The 27,418-nt window shown below is 55.6% G+C and overlaps 1 protein-coding gene across 3 annotated transcripts in view; it reads right to left on the bottom strand.

Annotated features, from left to right (window-relative positions):
* SORL1 (sortilin related receptor 1) overlaps nucleotides 1-27,418 on the bottom strand; it is a 183,212-nt gene that overhangs the window by 76,385 nt on the left and 79,409 nt on the right. For all 3 annotated transcript variants that reach the window (XM_036277033.1, XM_036277034.1, XM_036277035.1), the window contains exons 12-20: nucleotides 25,159-25,247; nucleotides 17,650-17,828; nucleotides 12,445-12,631; nucleotides 9,206-9,334; nucleotides 8,632-8,717; nucleotides 5,214-5,386; nucleotides 3,837-3,968; nucleotides 748-839; nucleotides 210-456 (exon numbers count right to left, since the gene is read on the bottom strand). In XM_036277033.1, coding sequence (XP_036132926.1) covers nucleotides 210-456; nucleotides 748-839; nucleotides 3,837-3,968; nucleotides 5,214-5,386; nucleotides 8,632-8,717; nucleotides 9,206-9,334; nucleotides 12,445-12,631; nucleotides 17,650-17,828; nucleotides 25,159-25,247 — 1,314 coding nt within the window. The remainder of the gene's footprint in view (nucleotides 1-209; nucleotides 457-747; nucleotides 840-3,836; nucleotides 3,969-5,213; nucleotides 5,387-8,631; nucleotides 8,718-9,205; nucleotides 9,335-12,444; nucleotides 12,632-17,649; nucleotides 17,829-25,158; nucleotides 25,248-27,418) is intronic.

Here is a 27,418-nt window from a genome sequence, read left to right as displayed (position 1 = left end):
TGTAACCCTTGGGAACATGACCAGTGAGTACCCTGGACCCCTGGCACCCGTCTGGCATCTCTCCACACGGGCTAAAGAAACTGCCTCAAATTCAGAAATAGCTATTTTCTAGAAGTTAGACAAGCCTCTGCAAACCCAGAGTCGGTTCCTCCCTGCAGCGGGCCCGCGCCCGCTCTGACAGACCACCCTGTGCCGGGAACGGTCCTCACCTTAAAGACCGCGATGGCATAGGGGTGTGGGAGGTTGTCCAGGAGCACAGAGCGCTGCTGGCCACTGAGAGAGATCCGTTCAATGCAGTCCAGGTAGGCGTCGGTCCAGTAGACCCACTGGTCGTCTACAGAGATGCCGTTGGGCCACTTCACGTCCTCGGACACCAGGCAGCGCACCGCAGAGCCGTCCATGCTGCTCCGGTAAATGCCCGGCTTCAGGTCTCCCCAGTCGGTCCAGAGCATCACCCTGTCCCAACCAGAGTGAACACGTCACACCAGGACCGGGAGCAGGAGCTCTGATGCTACACCAAGCAGGCGAGAAGCCCTCCAGAATACCAGCTGGTTGTTCCAGCATTATCATCACCCGAGGTAATCAGAAGGCTTAATACCATTTCATTTCTTAACCCAAACATTCTCTCACTGGAGTTTATCCCCAGAATAATAAAACTGCGCAAAGATAAATACAGAGATGGTCACACAGCAGACTGTTCATACAAGCAGCCCTGGGCACACACTGACTCCCACTGGCCACACTTACCCCTCCTGGGGCATGAGGACCAGAGCCCTCGGCCGGTCGAGCACAGAGGAATTGATGATTGTGAGTCGGAAGTCACCATCTGGATGAGCTACCTGACCAAAAAAAAAGGAAGAGAAAAAGGCCAAGATGGATCTGAGCCCCTTAAACGTCTCCCATCGCTCCTGCCTACTGACAGGGCCTGTGGCCAGCGGATTCCCTACAGGCCGACCTGGAAAATCTGCCCGTTGGCAGGCAGAACAACAGGTTCTCTCCTCTGGCTCCTGTGGCCATTCTCACGGGCTGACAGAGGTGCCAGCCCCTTCCCAGGGCACGGTGGGCACAGAGGCTCACTTAACCAGCCTGGCACTCCGTGCTCCGGGCACCAACGGCTCTGCGCTGTCCACAGACAGATCCAGTGTCACAGCCTTGTCACAGACCAGCCCACAGTCCCCTCTTCTAGTTCAGCCCCTACAACTTCAGCAAGACTTGCCTTCTCATGATTCTCTATGCCTGTCTGCCCTCGCCATGGGCCCTCCTGGGCCTCCCCTCTGCTCTGATCAAACCCCACCTGTCCGTCGGAGCTCACCTCCAGGCCCTCCCCCTCTGCACACTCTTCCGACCACCTTCATCAATGAGCAGCCCTAGTTCTACACCATTTTGCAGGAGCAGCATTGAGTTGTGCGCGGGCCTCCCGACAAGCCTGTGAGAGGGGGAGCACTGACTCTGCCTGCACCCCCAGCACCCAGCAGAGCACAGGCTGTAGCTCCGCCTACACCCCCAGCACCCCCAGAGCACAGGCTGTAGCTCCGCCTGCACCCCCGGCACCCAGCAGAGCACAGGCCGTAGCTCCGCCTGCACCCCCGGCACCCCCAGAGCACAGGCCGTAGCTCCGCCTGCACCCCGGCAAACCCCCAGACAGAGCACAGGCCATAGCTCCTCCTGCACCCCCAGCACCCAGCAGAGCACAGGCCGTAGCTCCGCCTGCACCCCCAGCACCCCCAGAGCACAGGCCGTAGCTCCGCCTACACCCCCAGCACCCCCAGAGCACAGGCCGTAGCTCCGCCTGCACCCCGGGCACCCAGCAGAGCACAGGCCGTAGCTCCGCCTGCACCCCGGGCACCCCCAGAGCACAGGCTGTAGCTCCGCCTGCACCCCCGGCACCCAGCAGAGCACAGGCCATAGCTCCGCCTGCACCCCCAGCACCCCCAGACCACAGGCCGTAGCTCCGCCTGCACCCCCAGCACCCAGCAGAGCACAGGCCGTAGCTCCGCCTGCACCCCCAGCACCCCCAGAGCACAGGCCGTAGCTCCGCCTGCACCCCCAGCACCCAGCAGAGCACAGGCCATAGCTCCGCCTGCACCCCCAGCACCCAGCAGAGCACAGGCCGTAGCTCCGCCTGCACCCCCAGCACCCAGCAGAGCACAGGCCATAGCTCCGCCTGCACCCCCAGCACCCCCAGAGCACAGGCCGTAGCTCCGCCTGCACCCCCGGCACCCAGCAGAGCACAGGCGTAGCTCCGCCTGCACCCCCAGCACCCAGCAGAGCACAGGCCGTAGCTCCGCCTGCACCCCCAGCACCCCCAGAGCACAGGCAGTAGCTCCGCCTGCACCCCCAGCACCCAGCAGAGCACAGGCCATAGCTCCGCCTGCACCCCCAGCACCCAGCAGAGCACAGGCCGTAGCTCCGCCTGCACCCCCAGCACCCCCAGAGCACAGGCCGTAGCTCCGCCTGCACCCCCAGCACCCCCAGAGCACAGGCCATAGCTCCGCCTGCACCCCCAGCACCCCCAGAGCACAGGCCATAGCTCCGCCTGCACCCCCAGCACCCCCAGAGCACAGGCCGTAGCTCCGCCTGCACCCCCGGCACCCCCAGAGCACAGGCCATAGCTCCGCCTGCACCCCCAGCACCCCCAGAGCACAGGCCGTAGCTCCGCCTGCACCCCCAGCACCCCCAGCACCCAGAAGAGCACAGGCCGTAGCTCCGCCTGCACCCCCAGCACCCAGCAGAGCACAGGCACAATTAGAGGAAAGAGATGCCAACAAGACCGCAGCCACCGATGTGTGCCAGGCCTGAGCGGCTTCCACACCCTCCTCTCAACTGCCCTTGAGGCCAGTGCTCGCACAGCTCTGCAGTCGGGGCTCAGCCAGATCAGGGGCCACGTCCTCCCGACGCCTCCTGTGCCCCTCGGCCGTGTGCTCCCACCGCCAGTCACATGGCACACTGCCTGCCGCATGTGCTCTCTCTGGACATGTGCGCAGTGTGAAGCGGCCCCTGGCGCACTGTGCACTCGGATGTGCCTGTGCAAAGGCCGAGTGTTGAGAGAATGTTCACCTCACAGGGGAAGAAACCGAAGCCCACGCCACTCGGCCACTGGGACAAAGACGGAGCCCAGGCCTCTCTCAGCTCTGTGGCTTCTGTCTTGCAATTTCTCCTGGCTCTGAGTCTACCTGCTTCTGTGCTTCCCACTCAGCCCACGTGCCACAGCTGCACAGGGCATCGGCATGAGAGCAGGGGGCAGGGTCCCAGGGCCTCCGCAGGACGGCAGGAGTCGAAGGAGCTGTGTTCCTGGAGATGACTTTGGCGGCTCAAAGGCCATTTCTTACCCCATGTTGCCTTGGGCAGCCCAGCTGCAGGGCTGAGGCAGGGATCATAAGAACAGCTACCTTACTGGGTTGTTAGGGGAAGTGAATCAGATAACTCCTGCAAAGTGGTTCCAACAGGACTTGGTACACAGTAAGTACTCAGCATCAGCGGTAATGATGATGATGATGGTGATGATATTGTATTACTCTAATCAACTGCAATGACATTAGAATGCTGATGTTACAGCATTCTTAGAATGCTATGGTATTGTTACTATCATAGTTTCGAGCCAAAATATAAACTTTTAGGTACTTCATGAAATCTGTTTGGCAGATGCCCGTATTCTGTTCTTACATGGGACCTTCACGGCAGAGAGCATAATTCCGAGACAACCCCCTTTTCCTCCCTTCTCCAGAGGCTCGGTCGACCCATTCCCTGAAGTCTGGAATCCCAGAATGCCATGACACATCGCTGGTGCCGACCTCGGGCGAACCCCTGCCCACTGCCTCAAGGACGGGGATACACACCTCGATCTTCTTCAAGCCAGCGTCCACCCAGTACAGTAGCTGGCTGAGGGGGTCGAAGGCCAAGGCTTCGACGGTCTCCAGGCCGGAGCGGATGATCACCTCCTGCCCGGTACTCCCATTCAAACAAAGGCGCTGCAGAGACAAGAGGAAGACATTCTGTGAAATGCTCCAATGACCTCCTGCCCATCAGCCCCACGGATGGTAACCCTTTATTCCGCTGACCTGACTGGCAAGGGATGAGCAAGCTTTCCAGATAAATTCAACACATTTCTAAAACACAGTATGCCCTCCTGTTTGAGGCCGAGGAACTGAACAGAACCGAACCACTTACATTACTCTGTGTTGCCCTGGACACTACTACTGAACTATGCTGCATCACAGTAGCAGTCGGAGGTAACTGAGAAGCGAGAGTCTGTTTGCTTTTAAGATAAACAAAACTAGATTTGTACTATTTTTTTTTTTTTTTAATCCTCATCCGAGGACACTTTTCCATTTTTTGTACAGAGTGGGAGGGAGAGAGAGGAAGAGAGAGAGAGGGAAACATCGATGTGAAAGGGACACATCGAGTGGCTGCCACCCGCACAACCAACCAGGGCCGGGGACAAACTGCAACCGAGGTACATGCCCTTAGCGGGAACCGAACCCGGGCCTCTCCAGACCGCAGGTGGACGCTCCAACCGCTGAGCCAAACCGGCCAGGGCGATTTGTACTATTTTTAAGCTCCCTCGTCCGCTTTTCATAGCTTTCCTCCCTGGAGAGGCTCTCAGCCCTCAGGGGCTGCTCCTGAGACAATTCAGCAGCAGTCACCCATCCCCCACGCTCAGCCTCAAACACCCAAGCACCGCAAAATTTCGTTGGGTTACAAGTACAGATAAAACTTGTTGAAGTTGCTTTTCTAAAAGCATTAAAGACCAAACAGCTCTCCTTTCAAATGCATGGGTTGGGTGTGTGGCTGTGTGGGCCTGGGGGGGGGGGGGGCGGCGGCTTCACAGCTCACTTCCTGGTTCTTGACTGCATCCAGAATAGGTAAAGTGGATAATTACAAAAACTCTGGATAAATCAAGTGTGACTGTAGCATGGCCTGGGAAGGACGCTAGAGGTGAAGTGACTACAGAGGAAGTGACTAAATATTCCACATTCGCAGCCGTAAAATCTTCCCAGCAGAAGCGAGACCTGTTTACAAGCAAGACTCAGATTTGGGGTTCCCTTTGTTGACCGCTCATCAGTTGGCCCTGAGATGAGTTAAGACTTGAAACTTCCACCACCCACATCCGTAGGCCTCTGAAAGTTTATCTAGGCTGGGCAGGCGTCCCCAGGCCCCACCCCCAGGCCCCGCCCCCAGGCCCGCCCCCAGGCCCAGCCCCAGTGTCAGTGCACCTGGATAGTGTCCAAGGCCAGGTCAGACCAATACAAGCAGTTGCGCTCATAGTCGAAGTCCAGGGCCACCGCTGCCCGCAGCCCGGTGAGAGGCAGCTGCTCGACCGCTCCTGAGGCCAAGTCGTAGCGGTAGATGGCCTTCCGCGTGGCGTAGAGGATGAACTCATTCTCCTCTGCACAGAACAACAGGAAGGGTGAGCCCGGGGATGCGCTGTGGTCTCAGCAGTCTGACCTTCTCTCACACACAACCCTACAAGCTGCTGGCAGGTGTGGGCCCAGAAAGCACAGGCATCGACTCAGACGGTGAAACAACCACACGTCTGGCCCGTGAATCGTAAACACATTTCCTCATCCACAAAGTGTATTACTCGCTACTTTTCTTTTTTTAATCTAGATCTCCCAGTGGGCATGCTCCAACACCCAAGTTCGGAGGCGTTAATCACACCTGACAAAAGAATGACCCGGTCAGCACGTGGCCTCGTCAGCAGACTGTCCAGGTCACCGTGTCTTGTGGGCCACAGGCCACGAGCTGCTGAGACTGACAGCTACCTTTTCTAATCAGTTTGCTCTCCTGTGAAATACTGTTCACAATGTCGTCAGGCAATTGTGTCAACCAATTATATATTACAACAATCACAATGCATTTGATCTTGACTACTGACACAATGTTCACAATGTAATTATCACAAAGTCTCTAGTGCTACTTAACAAATACGTTATATACAACATAATACTACGTACCAGGCACTGTCTAATCCACACAGCAACTGTACAATGAAAGAACTACTGGCTTTTTTTTTATTCCTCACCTGAGGATATTTTTCTACTTATTATCAGATAGAGTGGAAGGGAGAGAGACAGAGAGAAACATCGATGTGATAGAGCCACATCGACTGGCTGCCTCCCGCACAACCCGACCAGGGCCGGGAACAAACCGCAACCAAGGTATGTACCCTTGACCAGAATCAAACCCGCGACTCACTGGTCCACAGGCCAACGCTCTACCACTGAGCCAAACCAGCCAGGGCAAAAGAAGTACTATTAAGACAGTTTTGCAAATAAGAAAACTAAGAGCAGAGAGGCTAAGTGACTCACTGAAGGCCACACAACTAGTCTTGAACCCAGATAGTCTGGACGCTTAGTCTACATTTTTACCACTGCACAGTGCTGTCTCTGTGACTAGATACTAATGTTGCCATTTTTTAAGTCATAGAAAAGAGCCCAGAATCCCTAAAGAGACGTACTTCATGCCAGATAAGTCACCAGGAGAGCCAGTGCTGTCTTCCACTCGGGAACAGGCCGGCAAACACCCAGCTCCTTCGCGGGAATGGAGACGGCAGCACACTGGCATCCAGAGGACAGCGGGCTGCAGGCGGGCCAGACGCCGACCGGAACCCTGAGCGAGCGTCTGCACAGTTACGGCGGCCCCTCCCCATTCAGCCACGCAGTGAGCTAACATGTACTAGCCACCGGCTTTATAAAGCTTCAATACAGACAACGCACCGAAAAATAAATCCATCTACAACCTGAACAGGGGAAGTGCGCCTTCTTTTCCTCTGGTCTCACTGCGCTTCAAAAAGTGTCTAAGCTGCCACATGACTCATTCTCCTTGTTGATTTCAAGAAAACCTTCCCACTGTGATTCCCAGAGACTGCCGAGCTCGGAAGGAAGGTCAAGGTCAAGGACTCCCGGACGCTTCCAGTTGTGGAGAACACATTCACAGCAGCAGGGCTTGGACCCCAAGTCTCCCGGCAACATCTATAAACCTCACGCTGTTGCTTGGTTTTTTCCTTCTAACTGTTGCCTCCACGGTGGAGCCTGAGTCCAAACACGCCTGCGGGTCAGGCCCCGAGAAAAGAAGCATGTGTAAAACTTAACTCAGAAAAGGAGCAGCACTCTTGGGACATCCCAGCCACACGGGCACAGTGCAGAAATGTGTGTAATTATAAAGGAAAAAAAAAACACTACTTTATAAAAGTCCTTCCAGATGCGTAGATGACGTCATCTCTGTGAAGACGTGGTTTTCCCCAGTCCTGTGGTATTTTCCTTTCTTGGGACATCCCTGCCTCCAGCTCCACATGTTTAAAAAAGCAAAAGCATTTAGGAGATGACCCATCCTACAAGCAGGATGTGTCCACTCTGTGTCCTGTTCTGTCCCCTCCTCTATCAGAAAACAGCTCTCCTAACAGCACAGATGGCTCTGAACAAGCTGCTGTGCCCCGTGCTACGTCATCTTCAGAAATATGTGTCACAAAACATCGCTCCAGTTCCGAGCGCCATCACCCCAGCCTGCCCAGCCCACACCAACAGCAGCTGCTGAGAACATCTGAGCATCACCCGCTCGTCTGAGAGATGCTCTGCAGCCGTGTTCTTCTCGAGTCTCCGCAGCAGGTATGCTAATTACTCTGGTGATGACGGAAAACGAAATGAAGGGACTGAGGAGCTCAGCGAGAGCAGGGCAGGGGCGAGCAGCGCGCTCACGCGGGCCACTCTGCCGGCAGAGGACGGGCACCCTCTCGCACACAGGCCCCAGCGCTGCGGAGGGACGGCAGCCCCACCCTTCACCTGCACGCACAGGCATGAGCAGGAGGAAGGGCTCGGGCGGACAAGGAAGCTGCACGGGAACAGGAGCTAGAGACAGTGAAGGAAAGACGCTGAGAGACCGACTCTGTGAAGGGACATGATTTCACACGTGTCTGTCACAAATACCTCGACAGCTGCCATCCCCACTAAGGCAACTTGAAACAAGTTTGGGACACACGTACGGCACACGGCCCAACGTTTCCTTAGTTAACAAGATGAGCATCTAAGCTAATGGGAACAGCATGTATTTGCCACGCCGGCAATGCCAGGTGAGGGCTTGGCTTAGGGTGTGACATGACTTCTGTCATTTACCAGATGTGTGACCTTAAAAAAGTCATTTAACCCTCTCCTCTGAACATGTTTCCTCATAGTAAAAAAAAAAAAAAAATGGAGCTAATAACATCTATTTTGGGAATTAAAATGACAACATGTGGGAAAGTACATTGAAATGTGTAAAATTCTATTACAATAGTATTTAGAATTATTATCATAAAAATTAAACCACTAGCTACTTCCCCAAAACCCATGAGTCTCTTCACAGTCAGCTCGGAAAAACAGATCAAGGAGCGCACACTCCGCCGCGCCCAGAACACAACAAATGCGGAGGAAACGTTTTTCCGTGAACAAAGGGGATTTCTTTCAAAAAATACTTTTCCTCCCTGTAAAGTCATAACATTACAAAAAAATATAGTTTGGATCCAAGTTTGGAGAGCTTTGCGACGCTTGAACTTCCACTCTTTTCCTCCTCTAGGTGAGAAGAGGCAGAAGAGCGAACCTAGGAGCTCATCACGTCTCAGTGCCGGCTCAAGAAGTCAGAGGCAAGAAACACTGTTACCTGCCAAGGGGCACGGGACCAACTCGCCCTCCAGTCGCGCTTCCACATCTCCTCCACGACAGGTGTCCCCAGAAATCTTCCGGTAGCTGTCCCCCGCCACCCCAAGAGTAAGAGGTGAGAAACATGGCAGCACAGTCGTAGGCTTTGTAGCTGGGAACACGTTTCCTCCCCACGGACCGCAGGGCGCATCAGCTCCCTTCCCCGACCAGGAAGGAGGCTGCTGGCTCATCCCCAATCCCGCCTGCCTGTAACGGGTTACACAGCTCGGCAGACGGCACTGCAGGCCTGGGTGGGAGTTTTCCATACATTTCCTCCACCAACTCCTCTCAAGGAGTGTCCTTGCTGAAATTTATGACTTAAGATACAATTGGAGTTGTAGAGAAACTCAGACCCCCTTTTTCTCACAGAGGGTGGAAGAATTTGCAAAACCATCACTTTAAATATTTCCCGAGCTACTTGAACCTGCTTACTTAGAAGTCTACATTTAGAGTGTGAAAGGTACCCACGGGCCCTGTGCCCTCTCATGCCCAGTGCAGAGCCCCGTGGCGCTGACGTGGGCCTTCGGGAGACGTACCCTCTTGTTTTCCTGTATGTAGAGCCCACGGGACAAGGCACAGGAGGGGGAAACGGCTTCCCAGAAAACTCCGGGTCAGGAACACACACCTCTAAGAACAGATCTTCACTCATCTTGAAGCCGAAGTCACTGAAAGGCAATGAGGGTTTGTTAGGGCCACGGTTCACCTGCATGCTCTGGGCATTTCAGTGCCCACCCTGTGAGCTCTACAGGCCGCTGCTGCCCGTACGACAGGGCACTTACATGTCCCCTTACAGACAACTCAGGTTTTACACTAATACATTTCCAAAAGATACCTTATATCAGAACCACAACTTTAAATAAACAAAAATAATCCAAATCATTATGCTAAAGATAAAATAATATTAAAATTTTTAGCTAGATCCAGTTCCCCCAAAGACTCTAGGCCTGCCCTCTCTTTGTTAAAAAAGGGTTAGCAAATGTTAAATAATTACTAGCCTTTAACGAGACTTTCTCCTCGACATGACTGGAAGACTTAAAAGAGAAATTAAAAAGAAGGATCCCTTGTTTTGAACCAAGGATGTTGTTTGTATAACCAATGTTATCTAAGACCATGTCCACCTACTACCTAAACCCACCTTGGTGCCTCATTCTGTCCCCTTTAGGGCACAGTGCTTCAGTCCTCAAGACCTGCAATTTGGGGCCACATCTCTGCCCAACCACACAGCTCAAGGAGCAGGGTCCTCGGTGTCATTTTGGCTCCCCCTTAACTACCTGAGTTCTCTCAGCTGCCTGAACACCCTGAGGCAGCTTTGCTGCATAGGGACCAAGGCCCCGCAAACCATGAACCTGCAATTCAGAGGAATTGTCCAGCTCATGTGCTCTCCCCAAAAGGCTCCACTTATTGTTTGGTTCAACACACAGTTATTAAACACATACTACATGACAACACAGGTGCAGGGAAGACTGGTCTGTGTACATCATGTCACGATCCACTTGAACACTCTGTACAGAATCACTCAGAAAGTTTTATTACTGTGTCCCACAGGTCTTATTCATTAAGTCAGATGATTTTTACTGAATGGCTGCTTTAAACCTTTGGGGGACTGCGGTGTTAGCTAATCCCTGCTTCGCCCCCAGTGCAGAGCACCGTTTTCAGGCAGGTGTCTTCAAATTACAGGTCACGACCTAGCAGGTAGCAAAGGGACGTCGGAGGGTGAAGACCAGCTTCTTCCCCAGCTCCCCAAACCACAGACGCCTACAAAGTGCATCCCAGTCCACAGCAAACGTCATCTCGCAGAACCTGCTTTGCTCGTGTGCGTCTACACGTACCAAAGCGTGCAGGCTCAGGGCCTCAGCTGTGGTCAAGAGCTTGAAAGCCGCACTACTTGACCATAGGGAGAAATGCAGACATAAAAGAGTTGATAATAGTTTGATAACAATTTTTTGCATTTTTTAAAAATATTTTTTCTATATTGATTTTAGAGAGAGAGGAAGGAGCACCTCACACTCTTACTTGGCCCGAAGCTCAGCTCCATGAGGGGCAGGGAAGGTGGCTTTCCTGGTCTGTCATAAAGACTGACCCCGGGTTTCCACAGGTCAGGGGGTGGCATGTGGACCCGAGAGCCAGGCCAAGGTGTCAGGAAGGTCCGCCAGCCCCCGGGTCCTTTCTGTTGCTGCTGCTGGGAGGCAGATTTTAGGGGAAAGGCATGACAGTGGTCATCAAAGAAAAGTATCAAAGATTGCTAGATTTTTTTTTTTATTTTGAGGTACTTAATGGGATAAGACAGGGGGCGCCATAGTCTCCTCCACGATGAGGCCCCTATAGTCAGACCAGCAGCAGCACTCAGCGTGGAGCCTTTAACAGCAGAGGCGGCAGAGGGCACCGACCGAAGGCGCTGGCAGCATCGACAGGCTTCGCCAGGGAAGCGCCTAGGCTATCATCTCGGGCCCACACAGCTTTCACCGGGAGTGCCCAGCCTGCCACTCAAAGGGGGGGCGTGCAGGTAAGCAGCATGGGAATCACCCACCGCCGGCCAAGCTGCAGGTTCCCACAACTGCTGAGTCAGAACCCGCGGTTTAACAAGATCCCAGGTGCCTCATGAGCACATTCCATCTGAGAAGCGCTGGTCTGGGACAGGAGCTGGCCCAACCTGGTCAGCTGTTTCAGCAAATAAAACGTACTGCGGCCAACACCCCAAACAGTCACTGGATGGGCCTGTTCCAACCTCCGGACCAGAACGCTCAGGGTTCTGGCTCCAGCCAAGGTAAGCGTGCTTCCCAACGCAAACTGGTCTCTCTGTGCTGCAGCGACTGCTGGAGAATGAGGTGCGCGTCCACGTTCCGCACCTGCGCTCCCTGCAGCCCGCCGCATGGGGCGCAGCCTGGCAGGGTTCCCGGCCCGAAGGCCTGCCCCGGGCTCCCGGACCCCAGGAGCTCAGCTGCTAGTCATCTTCCCAAAGCTAAGCCCTGTTCCGACCCCAACTCCCTCAGAGGACGTCAGACACCCTCCTGCTACAGAATAAGGTCTCTCTTTTCAGCCTCATCCCCTCACTGACCCCACACAGCCATCAGGGCATCCAAGCGACAGCACCAGCTACTTCCCTGCCTGCACGCTGCTGCTGCCTCTTCCCTGATGCTCCTCGCGGCTCAGCACACACAGCGCCTTCTCCAGAAAGTCCTCAGTTCCACAGCCGCAAGCCCTCCTCCTGCCGGTCTACAGTCACCACGCAAGTACGTCCTCCGAGGCACCTGCGGCTTTCCATCCCGACACGGTCACCTGTGCGCTTGCCACTCCTGCTCTTGGTGTCCTCGCCGGTGCCTTGCATATTCTGGTACTAATGAATGCAAGTGTGTGTGTGTGTGTGTGTGTGTGTGTGTACGTGCGCGTGTGTGTGCACACACCAATATTCCCTTGTTTCAAATAAGAAAATAAATTCCCTCCAGAACAGGGCTCCTAAGAAACGGAATCACCTACCGGAGAACCTTCTGTGTGCTCCGTCCGGGTGGCCAGCACAGAAATGCACCCGAGCAACCTGTTGCTGAATAAGTCACCCAGCTCCCAGGCAGTAACACCTTCCCCATCACCAGGCTGTTGAAACGGAGCGGAATCACCTACACGAGACGTGCCCAGCACACTTCCTGACACACACAAGGTGCTTCCTACATGTTTCCTAGGCCTCCCTTCCTTCCGGCAGGGAACGGGACCAGACCCTAGCGGTTCCCCACCCTGCTGAGAACAGAGCACAGCTCCGCTCGGGCGCCAGTGAGGGACCAACCATTCGTAGTCCTCGCGGGTGCAGGAGCAGTTGGACACGGCCACGGGCCTGTCGAAGTCTTCTCCGTGGAAGCACGTGGCGTGCGGCGTCCTCCGCTTGAAGACAGTCTTGTGTCCCAGCAAACACTCGTTGCCCCTCTCGTCAGAGGGTGACCACAGCTTGTAGTCGTTCTCTGTGCAGGGGACCCCTGGGGAAGGAACACAGCGTGAGACACGGGCTTGCGGGGCGCCTGCCCCACCACCTGGTGCTGTCCCTAGCCCCCAGTCGGCTTGCTGCCAGACTGGGTGACACCACACAGGTGAACCCTGGAGCACAGATGGTCCCGAGAACGCGGGAAGGAAGAAGCCGCCTTTGGCCTCTCTGACTGGTTCTCGACCATGGCTCCTGGGGCCCTTTATGCTCACTGTCTAAGTGCCCGCCGAGCCCATCCGTCCGCCCCGAGTGCCTGAGCATCCTCACAGCCGGGCCTTGAACCCTGTACTGGTACACTGTCGGCCTCCGTTTCATTCAGTCCTTTTTCTCCTGTTCTTTCTCCTGTCCCTTCAGGTGGGGCATGTCTGTCTCCCCATCTGGCTGCCCCATGTTTGTTCTGTGTCAGGTGGAGCTGCTATGCTCCCCGTGTTGGTCAGTGCCTTACGCAGCGGGTGTCCTGGGGCTCAGGTGCGCAGTCTGCCTGGGCACCGAGTGGGTGGTCCAGGAGTTTTCCTATGTGGGTTATGTGAGCCCTCCTGGCAGGTTCAGTCTTGACTGCTGTTGGCCTGTCCGTGGGCAGAGCCGACCTTAGGCTGCCTGACTGAGGATCATGCTCCAAGGTGGTCTGAACCGCAGCGGGGGTGTGGGTGCTGGAGCCTCAGGGAGGGCTCCCATGCAGGTGGTCTGAACCGCAGCGGGTGTGTGGGTGCTGGAGCCTCGGGGAGGGCTCCAGTACAGGTGGTCTGAACCGCAGCGGGGGTGTGGGTGCTGGAGCCTCAGGGAGGGCTCTAGTGCAGGTGGTCTGAACCGCAGCGGGTGTGTGGGTGCTGGAGCCTCGGGGAGGGCTCCCGTGCAGGTGGTCTGAACCGCAGCGGGTGTGTGGGTGCTGGAGCCTCGGGGAGGGCTCTAGTGCAGGTGGTCTGAACCGCAGCGGGTGTGTGAGTGCTGGAGCCTCGGGGAGGGCTCCCGTGCAGGTGGTCTGAACCCGCAGTGGGTGTGTGGGTGCTGGAGCCTCGGGGAGGGCTCCCGTGCAGGTGGTCTGAACCGAAGCGGGTGTGTGGGTGCTGGAGCCTCAGGGAGGGCTCTAGTGCAGGTGGTCTGAACCGCAGCGGGTGTGTGGGTGCTGGAGCCTCGGGGAGGGCTCCGGTACAGGTGGTCTGAACCGCAGCGGGGGTGTGGGTGCTGGAGCCTCGGGGAGGGCTCCCGTGCAGGTGGTCTGAACCGCAGCGGGTGTGTGGGTGCTGGAGCCTCAGGGAGGGCTCTAGTGCAGGTGGTCTGAACCGCAGCGGGTGTGTGGGTGCTGGAGCCTCGGGGAGGGCTCCGGTACAGGTGGTCTGAACCGCAGCGGGTGTGTGGGTGCTGGAGCCTCAGGGAGGGCTCTAGTGCAGGTGGTCTGAACCACAGCGGGTGTGTGGGTGCTGGAGCCTCGGGGAGGGCTCCCGTGCAGGTGGTCTGAACCGCAGCGGGTGTGTGGGTGCTGGAGCCTCGGGGAGGGCTCTAGTGCAGGTGGTCTGAACCGCAGCGGGTGTGTGGGTGCTGAAGCCTCGGGGAGGGCTCTAGTGCAGGTGGTCTGAACCGCAGCGGGTGTGTGGGTGCTGGAGCCTCGGGGAGGGCTCCCGTGCAGGTGGTCTGAACCCGCAGCGGGTGTGTGGGTGCTGGAGCCTCGGGGAGGGCTCCGGTGCAGGTGGTCTGAACTGCAGCGGGGGTGTGGGTGCTGGAGCCTCGGGGAGGGCTCTAGTGCAGGTGGTCTGAACCGCAGCGGGTGTGTGGGTGCTGGAGCCTCGGGGAGGGCTCCCGTGCAGGTGGTCTGAACCGCAGCGGGGGTGTGGGTGCTGGAGCCTCGGGGAGGGCTCCCATGCAGGTGGTCTGAACCGCAGCGGGTGTGTGGGTGCTGGAGCCTCGGGGAGGGCTCCCGTGCAGGTGGTCTGAACCGCAGCGGGTGTGTGGGTGCTGGAGCCTCGGGGAGGGCTCCCATGCAGGTGGTCTGAACCGCAGCGGGTGTGTGGGTGCTGGAGCCTCGGGGAGGGCTCCGGTGCAGGTGGTCTGAACCCGCAGTGGGGGTGTGGGTGCTGGAGCCTCGGGGAGGGCTCCCATGCAGGTGGTCTGAACCGCAGCGGGGGTGTGGGTGCTGGAGCCTCGGGGAGGGCTCCCATGCAGGTGGTCTGAACCGCAGCGGGGGTGTGGGTGCTGGAGCCTCGGGGAGGGCTCCGGTGCAGGTGGTCTGAACCCGCAGTGGGGGTGTGGGTGCTGGAGCCTCGGGGAGGGCTCCCGTGCAGGTGGTCTGAACCCACAGCGGGGGTGTGGGTGCTGGAGCCTCGGCAGGGCTCCCGGGCAGGCGGATGCCGGGTGCAACACTGCCTGTGAGGGCCCTGGGCCACCTGTCAGGAGCTGCAGACGGGCCCACGCTGGCGCTGCCCCTGCTGAGCCAGGGTGTGCGTGGGAGGCCACGCTGCACACTGAGGCTGCTTCCACCATCACGGAGCCCAGGGCAGGTCAGCAAAGGCCCACAGCTCTGTGAGACGCACCACCACCCCCAGCGACCCCTGCAGCTGCCCTCTGGGCCCAGGCACCTTGCAGGAGGCAGTTTCTCAGGGGGTCCCGGAGAGGGTGAGTGGTGTCCTCCAGGTTAACAAGGTTCAAACTCAGCACCAGTGCTGGGTCTGAGGCCACTCAGCCCAAGTGCCCGGATCACCAAGGCCAGCCGCCACCCGCCTGGGCCGAGGACCTCTGTGGAGGGGCAGGGTCTCAGGGAGTCGGCAGGGTGAGGCCAGCAGAGTTCGTTAGGTTACAACAGGTTAAGATTTGCCTGTGTAGAAGGCGGGCTCTGCACAGGAACAGTGGCGCTGGCCAGGCACACGGGAAACGGCCTCATCGGAAGCCTCACCGCTTGGGCTCTCCCCGTGTCTCCCCAGCACATCCGCCCTGCTGCCCATGCACTCGAGCGCCTCCAGTCACACGCTCTGCAGGGTGTGAGCTCCCAGGACAGGACACAAGGAGCCAGGGGGGTGGGGCCGGTGCATCTCCCCAGGTCGATGCTGGGGAGGGCGCTGGTCAGGCACGCAGAGAAAACGCCCCTCACCTTAAGGCCACTCCACTCGCCTCTCCCTGTGTCTGCGACAGCCCCTGACTCCACCTGGACCTCCTAGGGACCTTCCAGAAGAGCCTGCAGGGAGCCCGGCTGGCCAGAGCCAGCTGGTTCTGCAGGGCACAAGCTGGGCAGTGCGGGGCCACAGGAAGTCAGGGGCGAGGGGCTAATGCATCTCCCCAGGCCGATGCTGTAGAGAGGGGAGTGCTGTGCTCCCCCCAGGACAGATGGGGTCTGTGGGCCGTGTGGGAGAGGGACTCGGCACCAGGATGCTGGCAGCTGTCCCCCGAGCCCTCTTCCCAAAGCCACACAACCCAATCTCTCCCTGTATGACTCCAGTGCGCTCTGAGCTGCTGTCCCTCAGCAGGAGCCCAGGGTAAGTGCCTGTGAATGAGATTTGGGTGCTGGTCCTTTAAGAGAACACCTGGGTTTCTAGCCGACTCCCACCTCACCTGGACAGACAGAATACCCGCTGGTTTTCACAGCTGGATGTTATATGGGCTCCTCTTCCCAGCACCAGTATTCGAGGCTGGGAGCCCAGCACGGGGGAGACCCTCGCTCCTCGGGGAGACCTCTGCAGCTGCGATCTCCCTCCAGAATCTCAGCTGACACACGTGGGTGAGGGGCCAGCTCATTTCTGTCTCCGCCCCTCCTACCAGCCCCGACATGGCTTCTTCGGGAAACCCTCGGTCATGAGACTTCTCCTCAGCTGGTCTTCAGCTGGTTATTCAGGGCGAGTGTTCTATCACTTCGTTGTGGTCCTGGGAGGTGAGGGAGCTGCCGCCTGCTCTACCTCCATCTTGGATCCCTGGCCACGAGCTAAATTCCTGGTACATTTTAGCACATCCTACAGTCCCTTTAGAGACAGGTACCCAGAGGGGTTTATCTCCTAGGAAGCTAGGGAATGGCACGGAGCCCTGCCCGCTGCCCGGGGCGGTGTGAGCGCGTCTGGGTCACGGCCAGGACGCGAGCCAGGGTGTCCTGTCGCTGCTGTCGGCACGGGGTCTCCAAGGAAGGCCGAGAGATAAGACAACCCGGACGATCACGCAATCTGCATGCATTCGCTCAACATTTAAGGAGAGTAGGTTCCGCAGGAATTCCACAGCAAACCTATGTCCATGTTGGTACTTTGTCTTTTTTATATGTGTGTCTTTTTTATATGTGTGTCTTTTTTATATGTGGTCAGATTCAATGCTACCTGAACATGATGAAGAACTGCCCACTCAACGCCATTCGAATCGGCAAGTACTTATTACACCGCTACTGCCTGGAAGGCTATCATTCTGTACAGTTCATGAAAAATGAATATGCAGAGGACACATTCTTATTTCTAGGGACGTTATAGTCTAGCTGATGGGAAAGACACACACAGAGGACAGATCATTCCAGGCAGACGAGTATGCTAACACTACAGACTTAGAGAGGAGGGGAGAAGTCTTCCGGTTGGCACATCGGCCGCCAAGCACCTTGGACCCTAAAACAGTCAAGAATTTCAGCTGGTGGGAACTAAACGGGCAGCATGGGGCATTCTATGCGGCTGGAATAATGTCGGCCAAGGCAGAGGAGGAGCAAAGGGAAGGGGGCAGGGAAGGAACGCATTCCACTCGTCTTGACTTATTTGCATGTCCTTTGCCCAGACTGGCGATCGTGATGAGACCCCAGACAGCTTGGAGCAGCCCTGTCACCGGGCCCACTGCCTGTCACACAGTTGTTACTGGGAAAGTCTGTCAAACTGCTCGTTTCAAATAATGTTTTTTATTCATTAGCACGTAGTGTTATTAAGAATCGCCTAAGTAACAGCCCATATATTGCTCATTCACACACCTCATTCAATGGCTACAAACTCTTCTGGATACACAGTATCCACACTGATGCTGCTCTGGCCAATAAACATTTCCATGAACAGGGCTGAGGAGGCAGCCACTTACCTAGGGCGTCTGTGGCATTGACCTGGAGGATCAGCCAGCTGTGCACGTTCTCTTTGTCGGAGCCAAAGATGGTGAACACCGTGCTCTTCTCGCCCGGTTCTGTGAGGAGCCCGTACACAAACACGGGCTTCGGGGAGAAGGTGAACGTCTTCCAGGTCTCCCCTTCGTTGGTACTGTATCTGCCCAAACGCAAGCAAGAAGACGCATGCAGTTAGCATCTCAGGGCAAGGGCCTGGCTTCCGGATAACACTCACCGTGACGGGAACCCAGGGCTCCTTGGAGAAACGGCTGATTCTGGGCTGAAACAAAGAAAGTTTAAGGTTGTTCCAGAAAGCAAGGAAGTAACCAGTGACTGTCGCAGGCAACACGAAGGACACAGGACCTAACGGGGCTCCAGCTGGCCAAATTTAGGGAAATTTGAACCCAGAGATAAAAATGATAACAGATAACACGCTGACTGAAAACAGAGCATAGGTCTCTAAACAACTGCCAAGTGGGAGAAAGGAAGGAGGTAATGTATCTCTTACAGTCACCGCTACCTGCAAAATGTGGAAAACCACGAGAGTGAGAAAGTCGATCATTCCGGAACCCACACTGTAACAAGATCATCGTCAGATGCTCAGCTCGCTGGGTGAAGCGTGCTGGAGACCGGACGTATGTGGTGTAAAGCTATCAGCCCACAGATGAACTGTTCATCACACACAGGGAAATGTCAGGTCAGGCATACAGGCATGTCGTTTGGGCAGCTTCACCAGGAAGCTGCAATCTCCCCCTCCCCGGGGAAACAGCCCATTCCCTACAGATCACTGTGGGAAGGGACTCGACAAAGGGGAGATGGGCACGTGCCCAGTGAGGTCGGGGTGACGGAGGGAAGGTGCCTGTCAGTCAAACCTGGGAACAGAATCACTGGCTATGCCTGTGAAAATCTGGGAACATAATCCCCTAGAAAAAGGAGTCTGCTCCCTTGGCACGCGGCAGGCACTCTTGGCTCTGGGTCCTGTGGCTCTTGCATCTGCCCCTGTTCCCTCCATAGCCACGCGCCCTGTGGAGCCCACACGCGAGGGACTGATGGACTGCAGGTGCGAAAGCGAACTAGGCCAGCCTGGTGCTGGACTGGACTGTGCAGGCAGGGAATGGACAGTGGACACAGCTTTCATTGTCGCCCTGCTGAAGACACGGCCACAGTTCTACGGCGGGACAGAGGGAAATGGGACCTTGGACACTCAGGTACTTAACTCCACGCAAATAAATGCCACTCATCCTCCTGTGTGAGTCTCAGAGAACTATTTTTGGGGGTCACTGCAAGAAGCCCACTCCCGCCAGCAATCAGTGGGGACAAGCAGAGCTCCCCTCTGATAACAGTCTTACAGTGGACACGTAAGTATCACAATCTTCACCCAACTCGGCATCAGTAACAGCAGGACACCCCGACAAGATGTGCCCCGGAGCACTGAGGACGACACCGCTAGTGCTTCCCCACACTGGGCGAGTCAGAACGCGAGGCCGTCTACATGCGACTGACCTGGGTTCTCCCGAAAGAAAGTCAAGGCCTGCGAACACGGCAGAGGGACAAGGCTACAGGTCAAGAGACCAACGAGGTGCGACGACCAAATGCAATGACCCTGACTGAGTCCCGGACTGGGAAAAAAACGTAGCCCTAAAAATATGGAAATAAGGAAAAATAAACGTAGTCTATAAGTAAGACTGAGTTCATGTGTCTTTTCTTAGATGTAATAATGACATTCTAATTATACAGAAAAATACCCTTGTTTATCAGAGAAACATGGATGGATGGATGGATGGATAGAAAAGGGAGACAGGAAGAAAAACACAAGTTGAGAAAATTGGCAACATGTGAACAGTTGTTGATTCTAAGTGAAGGTTACATGAGTGTTCTTTTCCTGAGGTCTTAAAAATTAAAAAGTCGGAGGAAAAGTATATGCTGAGAAAAGTCTCCAAAGCAGACTACATCAGAACAAAACAGCTAGCACTTGAGAAACGAGCAGCACCCAGGTCTGGCAGTGACTTTAAATCATCACTCGTGTTGAGGAGGAGGAGGGAAGAAGATGCGTCCGTTTGCTTCATCACTCAGTAAGCTGATTAGAGGCTCACCATGAAAAACCACCCAATCAGAGCTTTCATGAGGGTCACAGAGCTGAGGTTCTCTTAGATCCTAATTACATACAAAACTTTTTCTTTCACTTTTCCCATGTTTATGAGATTTTAGTTTCCCTCACTCAGGATCTTAACCCTTGACATACATCTGTTCATGGCGTCATTCAACCCAAACACTTCCTCTCACTGAGATTACTGACATTGACGCTCCCTGTCCCCACCTGCAGTGACCAGGCCACTGCGTGTAGAAGGCCACGGGCTGGCCACAGGGTGGCTTGCAGAGCAACATAAAGAATGTTGACAAAGGACAAAGTGATCTCCTCTCCACAGATCTTCTAAAGAGGAGGAATTCTCCTCTGGCTTATCAGCTCTCGGTTTAAGATAATTTTGAAGCAGATTTGGGAATTCATTAACTCATTCAATCTCAAGTCTTAGTACCACTGTTAACACTTTTTATAAAACTGATTTCAGAGACGGGGGCGGGGGTGTAGAAAAACATCAATCGGTTGCTCCTGTACACACCCCACTGGGGATTGAATCCACAACCTGGGTATGTGCCCTGACCAGGAATCAAACCCACCACATTCTGGTGCACGAGACGACGCTCCAACCTACTGACCCACCTGGCCAGGGCTATACCACGTATAGAGCAGGGTAATGATGCAGAACATCCTTTTCCAGGAGGATCTCTGTGGACCACGCAGCTAAATGAACGCGCTGCAGGGAGGCACACAGACCCGAGGGCACTGACAAACGGCCTGGTCTCAATGATCTCAGCGGAATCTGACACCTGGTTCTCACAGAGCTGGCGCATTTGTCAAAGACACGTAATAACGGAAAGGAAGGCGAGTCTATCAATCTGCAAAGGGAACAAGGCTTACTGTTCAAATAACACAATTAAAGCCAAAAACAGTTCAAGGTGGTAAGAACACCTGCTCCTCTGAGTCATGGGGAGGAAGAAACCATGGGGGCAGAATGAGGTGGGTCAGGGCGGCTCCATCGGCACCTCGCTCAGGAAGTGTAACCAAGTCAACAGGTTAACGGCCACCTCTCCGCTCTGGACCCTGGTGCCGCCTCCAGCACTCAGGTCTGGCCAGGCAGCTGCTGTGGGTGCAGCCTGTGCCAGGCCTCTCTGGACTCCCAGAGGGAAGCCTTCCCACATCAGAACTGTCCTGCCAGGAAGACGCTTTGTGCAAGGACGAAGCATTATCAGCAACGGCCAATAACGCCGTCAGCCGACAGGCACAGTGCAGAGAAGAAATGCAGACTGATTCCATCCAGCATGACCAAGGCAACAAACTGTGTTTGGGTCTTTTCTGGGTCAGTGTGCAGACACACAACAGCCCCTCTGCAGGAGCACGGACCGCACACAGCGAGCCCACATCCCCGGCGCAATGAACAAATGACCGAGCCAGTCCCCTGCATGGGCCTTGATGTCCCCGTGCAGATACGCGGACACGTGAGCTTTCCCTGCTGGTGTCGATTTCAACCAGCACGAACAAGGCAGCAGCGGAAACACTAACAGCCATCCTCGGTCACCTGGCCTGCCCAGGAGGAGAAAGACATGGATACTTGAAAAGAACAATGAAAAAACGTTTAGCAATGTTCCACCTCTGAGGCTGGGTGAGCTGGGGTCGGAGGCTCCCTTTCAGAACACACCCCCTCTGGCCTCCCTCTCCAGCCGGCCCCAAGCACAGCAGAGTGGCAGTGGGCTCGGGAAGCCCCCACACGACGCCTCCATCCCCTCGGTATCTTCAGGACCTAGAACAAATGCTGATGTAGCTGACCTGGAACACGCCTAACAGAAATAAGCCCCAGTTCCAGCTCGGGCCCTAACTACTGACAGGTACAATGTTCCTCCAGGGGACACCGAGGAAGATGGACTGGGTGGGTGGTCCGTGCACACACGGGGCTCCAGGAACCTCTTTACACAGAGCACAGGGGCGTGTCCCCCACCAGGGCCATGTGTCTGCCACATGACCCTGCCCCTTCCAGTTTCATAAATTAGTAAAAAACAAGCAATAAAAATATCTGAACAATCAAATATGTACCGAGTGCCTGCTGGCCTGTCTAGAATAGCAACACCTGTGTACAAAGACCCCGCTAATGAACTGAGGAACTTGGGCATGTCATGAAGAGGGAACTAACAGAAGGAGTCAGGTGGTGATCCATGCCAAATGGACGAGACAGCAACAGATGCTGAGACGGGATGGAGAGAGCGGTCACCGGGGAGGGAGACCAGACTCACGGGGACCTGAGCCTTCGACCGGCCGTGGAAATCCAGGTCCAGCTGAGGCATCGCGCTGGGCTTTGCGGACATGAACGAACTAGGGTTCCTCCCTGCTTTTCCTCTGAGGAAGCTGACGGCATGCAGGACCAGGTCAAGAGGAGACAGTCAGAGGAGAAGTGGAAAAACTCTGTGGGCAGCAGACTGAGGCGACGCCAGGTGGCCACACAGATCTGGGCAAAGCGCAGACTGTCTGCACACACGCACCTTCCTATCAACAGGAGGCCTGCACAGATGTTCCTATTTGCAATGCTTCACTGCACCACACACAGACACCTCCGGATGAGCTGCGCAGAGAATAACCCTGCCGCGCCCACAGTCCCCAGCCTACAGCCGTCACCTCTCAGTGCCCGGGGGCCAGGGGACAGTTCTGGCTGCAGGTGCGTCTTCCTGGCCACGTGTGGCTCCAGCCACTGCCGCAGTGACGCTGCCGCCCTGCACACAGGAGCACTGGTGGGGGGAGGGGGCGAGGGCTGGAGTCACATCACGGCCCAGAGAAGCCAGCTGGAGCCAAGGGGATCTGTAGGGAAGGCGAACAGGGAGACCAGGCCCTGACGCCATGACCTGCCAGCCATGTGAAGGGAAAGATGCGCTCCTCGGAAGACGCCGCACGTCCCTGTCTCTGCAAGGAGGGCGCCGAACACCACACTCTCGTTGCTGCGTCTCACCGCTAGATACGGGGCCCTTCGGGCCGGGGAGTCAGCCCTCTGTCCCTGGACACGCGGCCCCGCAGGGAATCAGTGCCGGCCAACTGCGTGAGGTGAGAGTAAACTAATGACAAGTCTGTGACTGTCCCCTGAGCAAACAGCATCCACATGTAGACACCACGAGCTGCTCACCCATGGGCCTCTCTGACTCCTGGCCCTGGAAGCCGCTGACCAACACACACAGACCGGGAACGCCGGCTGGGGCACCGAAGGCCGCGACGCTGCTTCTCCCCGTGAGCCGGGCCGCCCAGCACACGGCAGGGACCATGCGGAGTCCCCGGCGAAGGTCTTCCTTCAAACACCCACCGCTCTCTTGACGCTGGCCCTGGTTCCACAAGGCCTTCCTCCCTGCACGGGGCAGGATGGTCACAGAAGCCCTCTCCACCTCAGAGATCCCTCTCGGGGGTTCACCTCAGAACTCAGACACGTGAGGGCCAGCCTGCCCTGCCCTACTGTCAACAAAACTAACTTCTGTCCCAGGGGCAAAAGTAGTCAAAGGACCGGCCTGGAGAAGAACAGACTTCAGAGGGAGAAGTGACACATTCCCGACATTCCTGCTGTTGGGAGCACACAGGGCAGGACGGGGGGCCTGGTGCTGGGCCTTCCCGACATTCCTGCTGTTGGGAGCACACAGGGCAGGACGGGGGGGGGCCTGGTGCTGGGCCTTCCCGACATTCCTGCTGTTGGGAGCACACAGGGCAGGACGGGAGGCCTGGTGCTGGGCCTTCCGACATTCCTGCTGTTGGGAGCACACAGGGCAGGACGGCAGCCTGGTGCCTGGCCTTCCGACATTCCTGCCGTTGGGAGCACACAGGGCAGGACGGGGGGCCTGGTGCTGGGCCTTCCGACATTCCTGCTGTTGGGAGCACACAGGGCAGGACGGGGGGCCTGGTGCCTGGCCTTCCGACATTCCTGCTGTTGGGAGCAGCACAGGGCAGGACGGGGGTCTGGTGCTGGGCCTTCCGACATTCCTGCTGTTGGGAGCAGCACAGGGCAGGACGGGGGGCCTGGTGCTGGGCCTTCCCGACATTCCTGCTGTTGGGAGCAGCACAGGGCAGGACGGGGGTCTGGTGCTGGGCCTTCCGACATTCCTGCTGTTGGGAGCAGCACAGGGCAGGACGGGGGGCCTGGTGCTGGGCCTTCCCGACATTCCTGCTGTTGGGAGCACACAGGGCAGGACGGGGGGCCTGGTGCTGGGCCTTCCGACATTCCTGCTGTTGGGAGCACACAGGGCAGGACAGCAGCCTGGTGCTGGGCCTTCCGACATTCCTGCTGTTGGGAGCACACAGGGCAGGACGGCAGCCTGGTGCTGGGCCTTCCGACATTCCTGCTGTTGGGAGCAGCACAGGGCAGGACGGGAGGCCTGGTGCTGGGCCTTCCTGTCAGTGACTAATGGGGACACTGGGCAGATCACTTCCGTTGCTGAGCCTGTCTTCCCACCTGTAGAATAAGTGGTCAACCCCAAATGTGCTTTCCAGTTCCATTAGTAAGAGCCTCGAAATATATGACAGCAAGTCAAATGGCTATCCGTTTATACATACCCTCAAGTTATTACTCATGTATCATTACTATCTATCGTCCCCCACTGTATGCGTATATGTCAGCATGTGTGTAACATACAAAGAATCTGTAATTTTTTAAAAATAATTTTTGTTAATCCTCACCTAAATATATTCTTTCCATTGATTTCTGAAGAGAGTGGACGGGGTGTGGGGACAGAGAGAAAGAGAAAGACGTCGATGTGAGGGAGGAACACTGATTGTCTCCTGCACATGCCTTGACCAGCCAGGGATCAAACCTGCGGCCCAGGCACGTACCCTTGACCAGGAATGGAACTCACAACCCTGTGGTGGTCAAGCTGATGCTCTGCCCACTGAGCGAATCCGGCCAGGGCTGTGGTTAAATTTTTTTTTTTTAATCCTCACCAGAGGATATTTTTGCATTTATCTTCAGAGTGGGAGGGAGAGAGAGAGAAATATCGATGTGAGAGAGACACATCGAGTGGTTGCCAACCACACAACCCCAACCAGGGCCGGGGACAAACTGCACCCGGAGTACGTGCCCTTAGCGGGAACCAAACCCGGGTCTCTCTGGTCCACAGGCTGACACTCTAACCGCTGAGCGACACCAGCCAGGGTTGTGGGTAATTTTTAAATCATGATTAATGCACATGTAAACAGAGCTGTACTTTTCAGATCCATACAATCATTTCACTTCCTCCTCGGGAGCCCCTGGAGCTAGGAGCGGGTTATCTCTCCCGTCACACAGAGGCCAAGTGCCACAGGCTTCCTGACCTCACAAACTGTGCCGCCAGCCGCAGTGCCGCAGGACACAATCCGCTCGCCAGACGCGCGTCTGTGGGGACAGTGCGGTGTGAAGAGGGCGACCTCAGACACTTACTTCAGCTCGCTGGTCTCCGTGCCCTGGGCGATCGCCACGATGATGCCGCCATGGTCCCCCCAGGCGTAGTAGTGAGGTCCGGGCAGCGCCTGGAAGGGAGAGCAGTGCTGATGCCGCTGCTGGGGCGGGGCGGAGGCTGTGCGCACACGCGTGCACACATGTGCGCGCACACATGCACACGCGCGTGCACACACACAGCAGCATTGCCGACCACCTGAAGACTCCTTTTCCGTCTCCAGAGCACATTCACACGTATGACCTCATCTGCTCCACCCCGAGACTGGCCCACACCCCAGACATGCCCCCGGAAGAAGGGCCAGCGCTGCAGGGCACAGGCAGGAGCGGACAGCCTGGTGCCGCGGGGACAGCCCAGATCTCCGTCTGCAACACAAGGTTGAAGTGAACTGACTGGAAACCTGTTCTGCTCTGACCATCTGAGCCGTCCTTCCTGCTGATCACAACTAAATACTTTGGACAAAAGACAGCATCCGGAAGACGTGGAAAGTACATGAAACCAGGTTGCCTGGGTGGACTGAAAACCTGCAGAAGCTACCCACAGAGCTGGGGTTTCCGCAGGTCGCTGCCACAGGGGAAGCCCTGGTGGGAAATGCCTCAGTCCCAGCCGGACGGCTTCAACTCCAACACAAACTGCTCTGCCCAGGGACCAGGGAAGAAGCCCCTCCAGATAGAAGAGACTGTGGGTGCAATCCTAGAGGACAGTGTCGAAGAAGCAGGTGCTCCAACCTCCTGTGTGACACACGTAAGTCGCCCAACCCCTAAACTAGACCCACACCAGCATGGCAAAGGCAGTGAACCACTGAGTTTCCACCACCCACGGAATGCAGGGCAGAGTCTAAGCAAGTTCATTACCTGCAACAACAAAGACACTCACATCCTCCAGGGGGCGACATTTCATGCATTTGACTTACTGTCCAGGATACACAAACATAACAGTAAGATGAGTCTGATTCTCAAGGACACAGATAGTCAACAGGTGCGAATCCCAAAATGATCCAAATGTTGGAATTAACAAAAGACTTTAAATTAGCTATCATAACTCTGTTCCATGCGGTAAAAAAAAAAAAAAAAGTACTTTTAAAATAGCCCTGGCCGGTTTGGCTCAGCAGTTAGAGCATCGGCCTGCGGTCTGGAGAGACCCGGGTTTGGTTCCTGCTAAGGGCAGTTTGTCCCCAGCCCTGGTTGGTCTTGCGGGAGGCAGCCACTCGATATGTCCCTTTCATGTCAATGTTTCTCTCTCTCTTTCTCTCTCTCCCTCCCACTCTATCTGAACAGAAATTGGGAAAATGTCCTCGAGTGAGGATAAAAAATAAAATAAAATCAACAAAAGACAGGCATTCTCCCCAGAGAAGTGAAAACTATTTTTGAAAGTAAAAAAAAAAAAAAAAATTTAAACAAAAACATCATATCTGAAATAAGAAACTCTCTAAAGGACTCAACAGAAGAAATAGAAATGACAGAGGAATTCACGAGCTTGAAGATAAACATAAAACAGCAGAAATCGTCCATTCTAAGGAAGACACGGGAGAAAATGTTTTTAAAGGAGACCAAGGACCCGAGGAACAGTCACAAGAGGTCCCACTTACAGTGGGACCCAAGATTAATAGGAAAAAAGGTATGTCCCAGAAAAAATATTTGAAGAAATAACAGCTGACAATCTCCCAAATTAGGTGAAAACCATAAATGCATAGATTCAAAATCAGTGTCCCCAAAAAGGATAAACACAAAGAAAATCACACTTAGAAACATAACAAAATTGCCAAAAACCAAAGACAAGGAAAGCAGTCTTGACGCACCTAGAGAACATTGACATATTAAATACAGGAAAGCAATGAGTGAAATTACCACAGATTTCTCATGAAAAACCAAGAAAGCAAGAAGAGAGCAGGGCATCGCTGAAGTCCTGAGAGAATTACTCTCAGCCCAGAACTGTACACCCAAGGACCATCCTGCAGGAAGGAAGGGGCGCAGAGCGCTCACCAGGGGGCGCGAGAGGACAGGCCAGCCGTCCGCCCTGCAGGGGTGCTGCGGGGGTTCCTTCCAGCTGCAGGAATGGTCAACACCTGGGCAAACATAAAATACTGTTTTCTTCCTCCAAGAAGTTTAAAATTGATATCCTGATTTAAGAGAGAAACAAAAACTTTGTTTTGTTGGTTCGTGATACAGTATGTGGCCTTGGTGAATATATAATATGCATTGGAAGGAACGGACACTCTACAGTCTGCGGATGTACTGTTCCACG

Source organism: Molossus molossus, unplaced genomic scaffold (genome assembly GCF_014108415.1).
Source record: "Molossus molossus isolate mMolMol1 unplaced genomic scaffold, mMolMol1.p scaffold_m16_p_22, whole genome shotgun sequence".
Taxonomy (NCBI): Eukaryota; Metazoa; Chordata; class Mammalia; order Chiroptera; family Molossidae; genus Molossus; species Molossus molossus.
The sequence above is the reverse complement of the archived record's forward strand: the minus strand, read 5'-3'. Positions and strand labels throughout refer to the sequence as shown.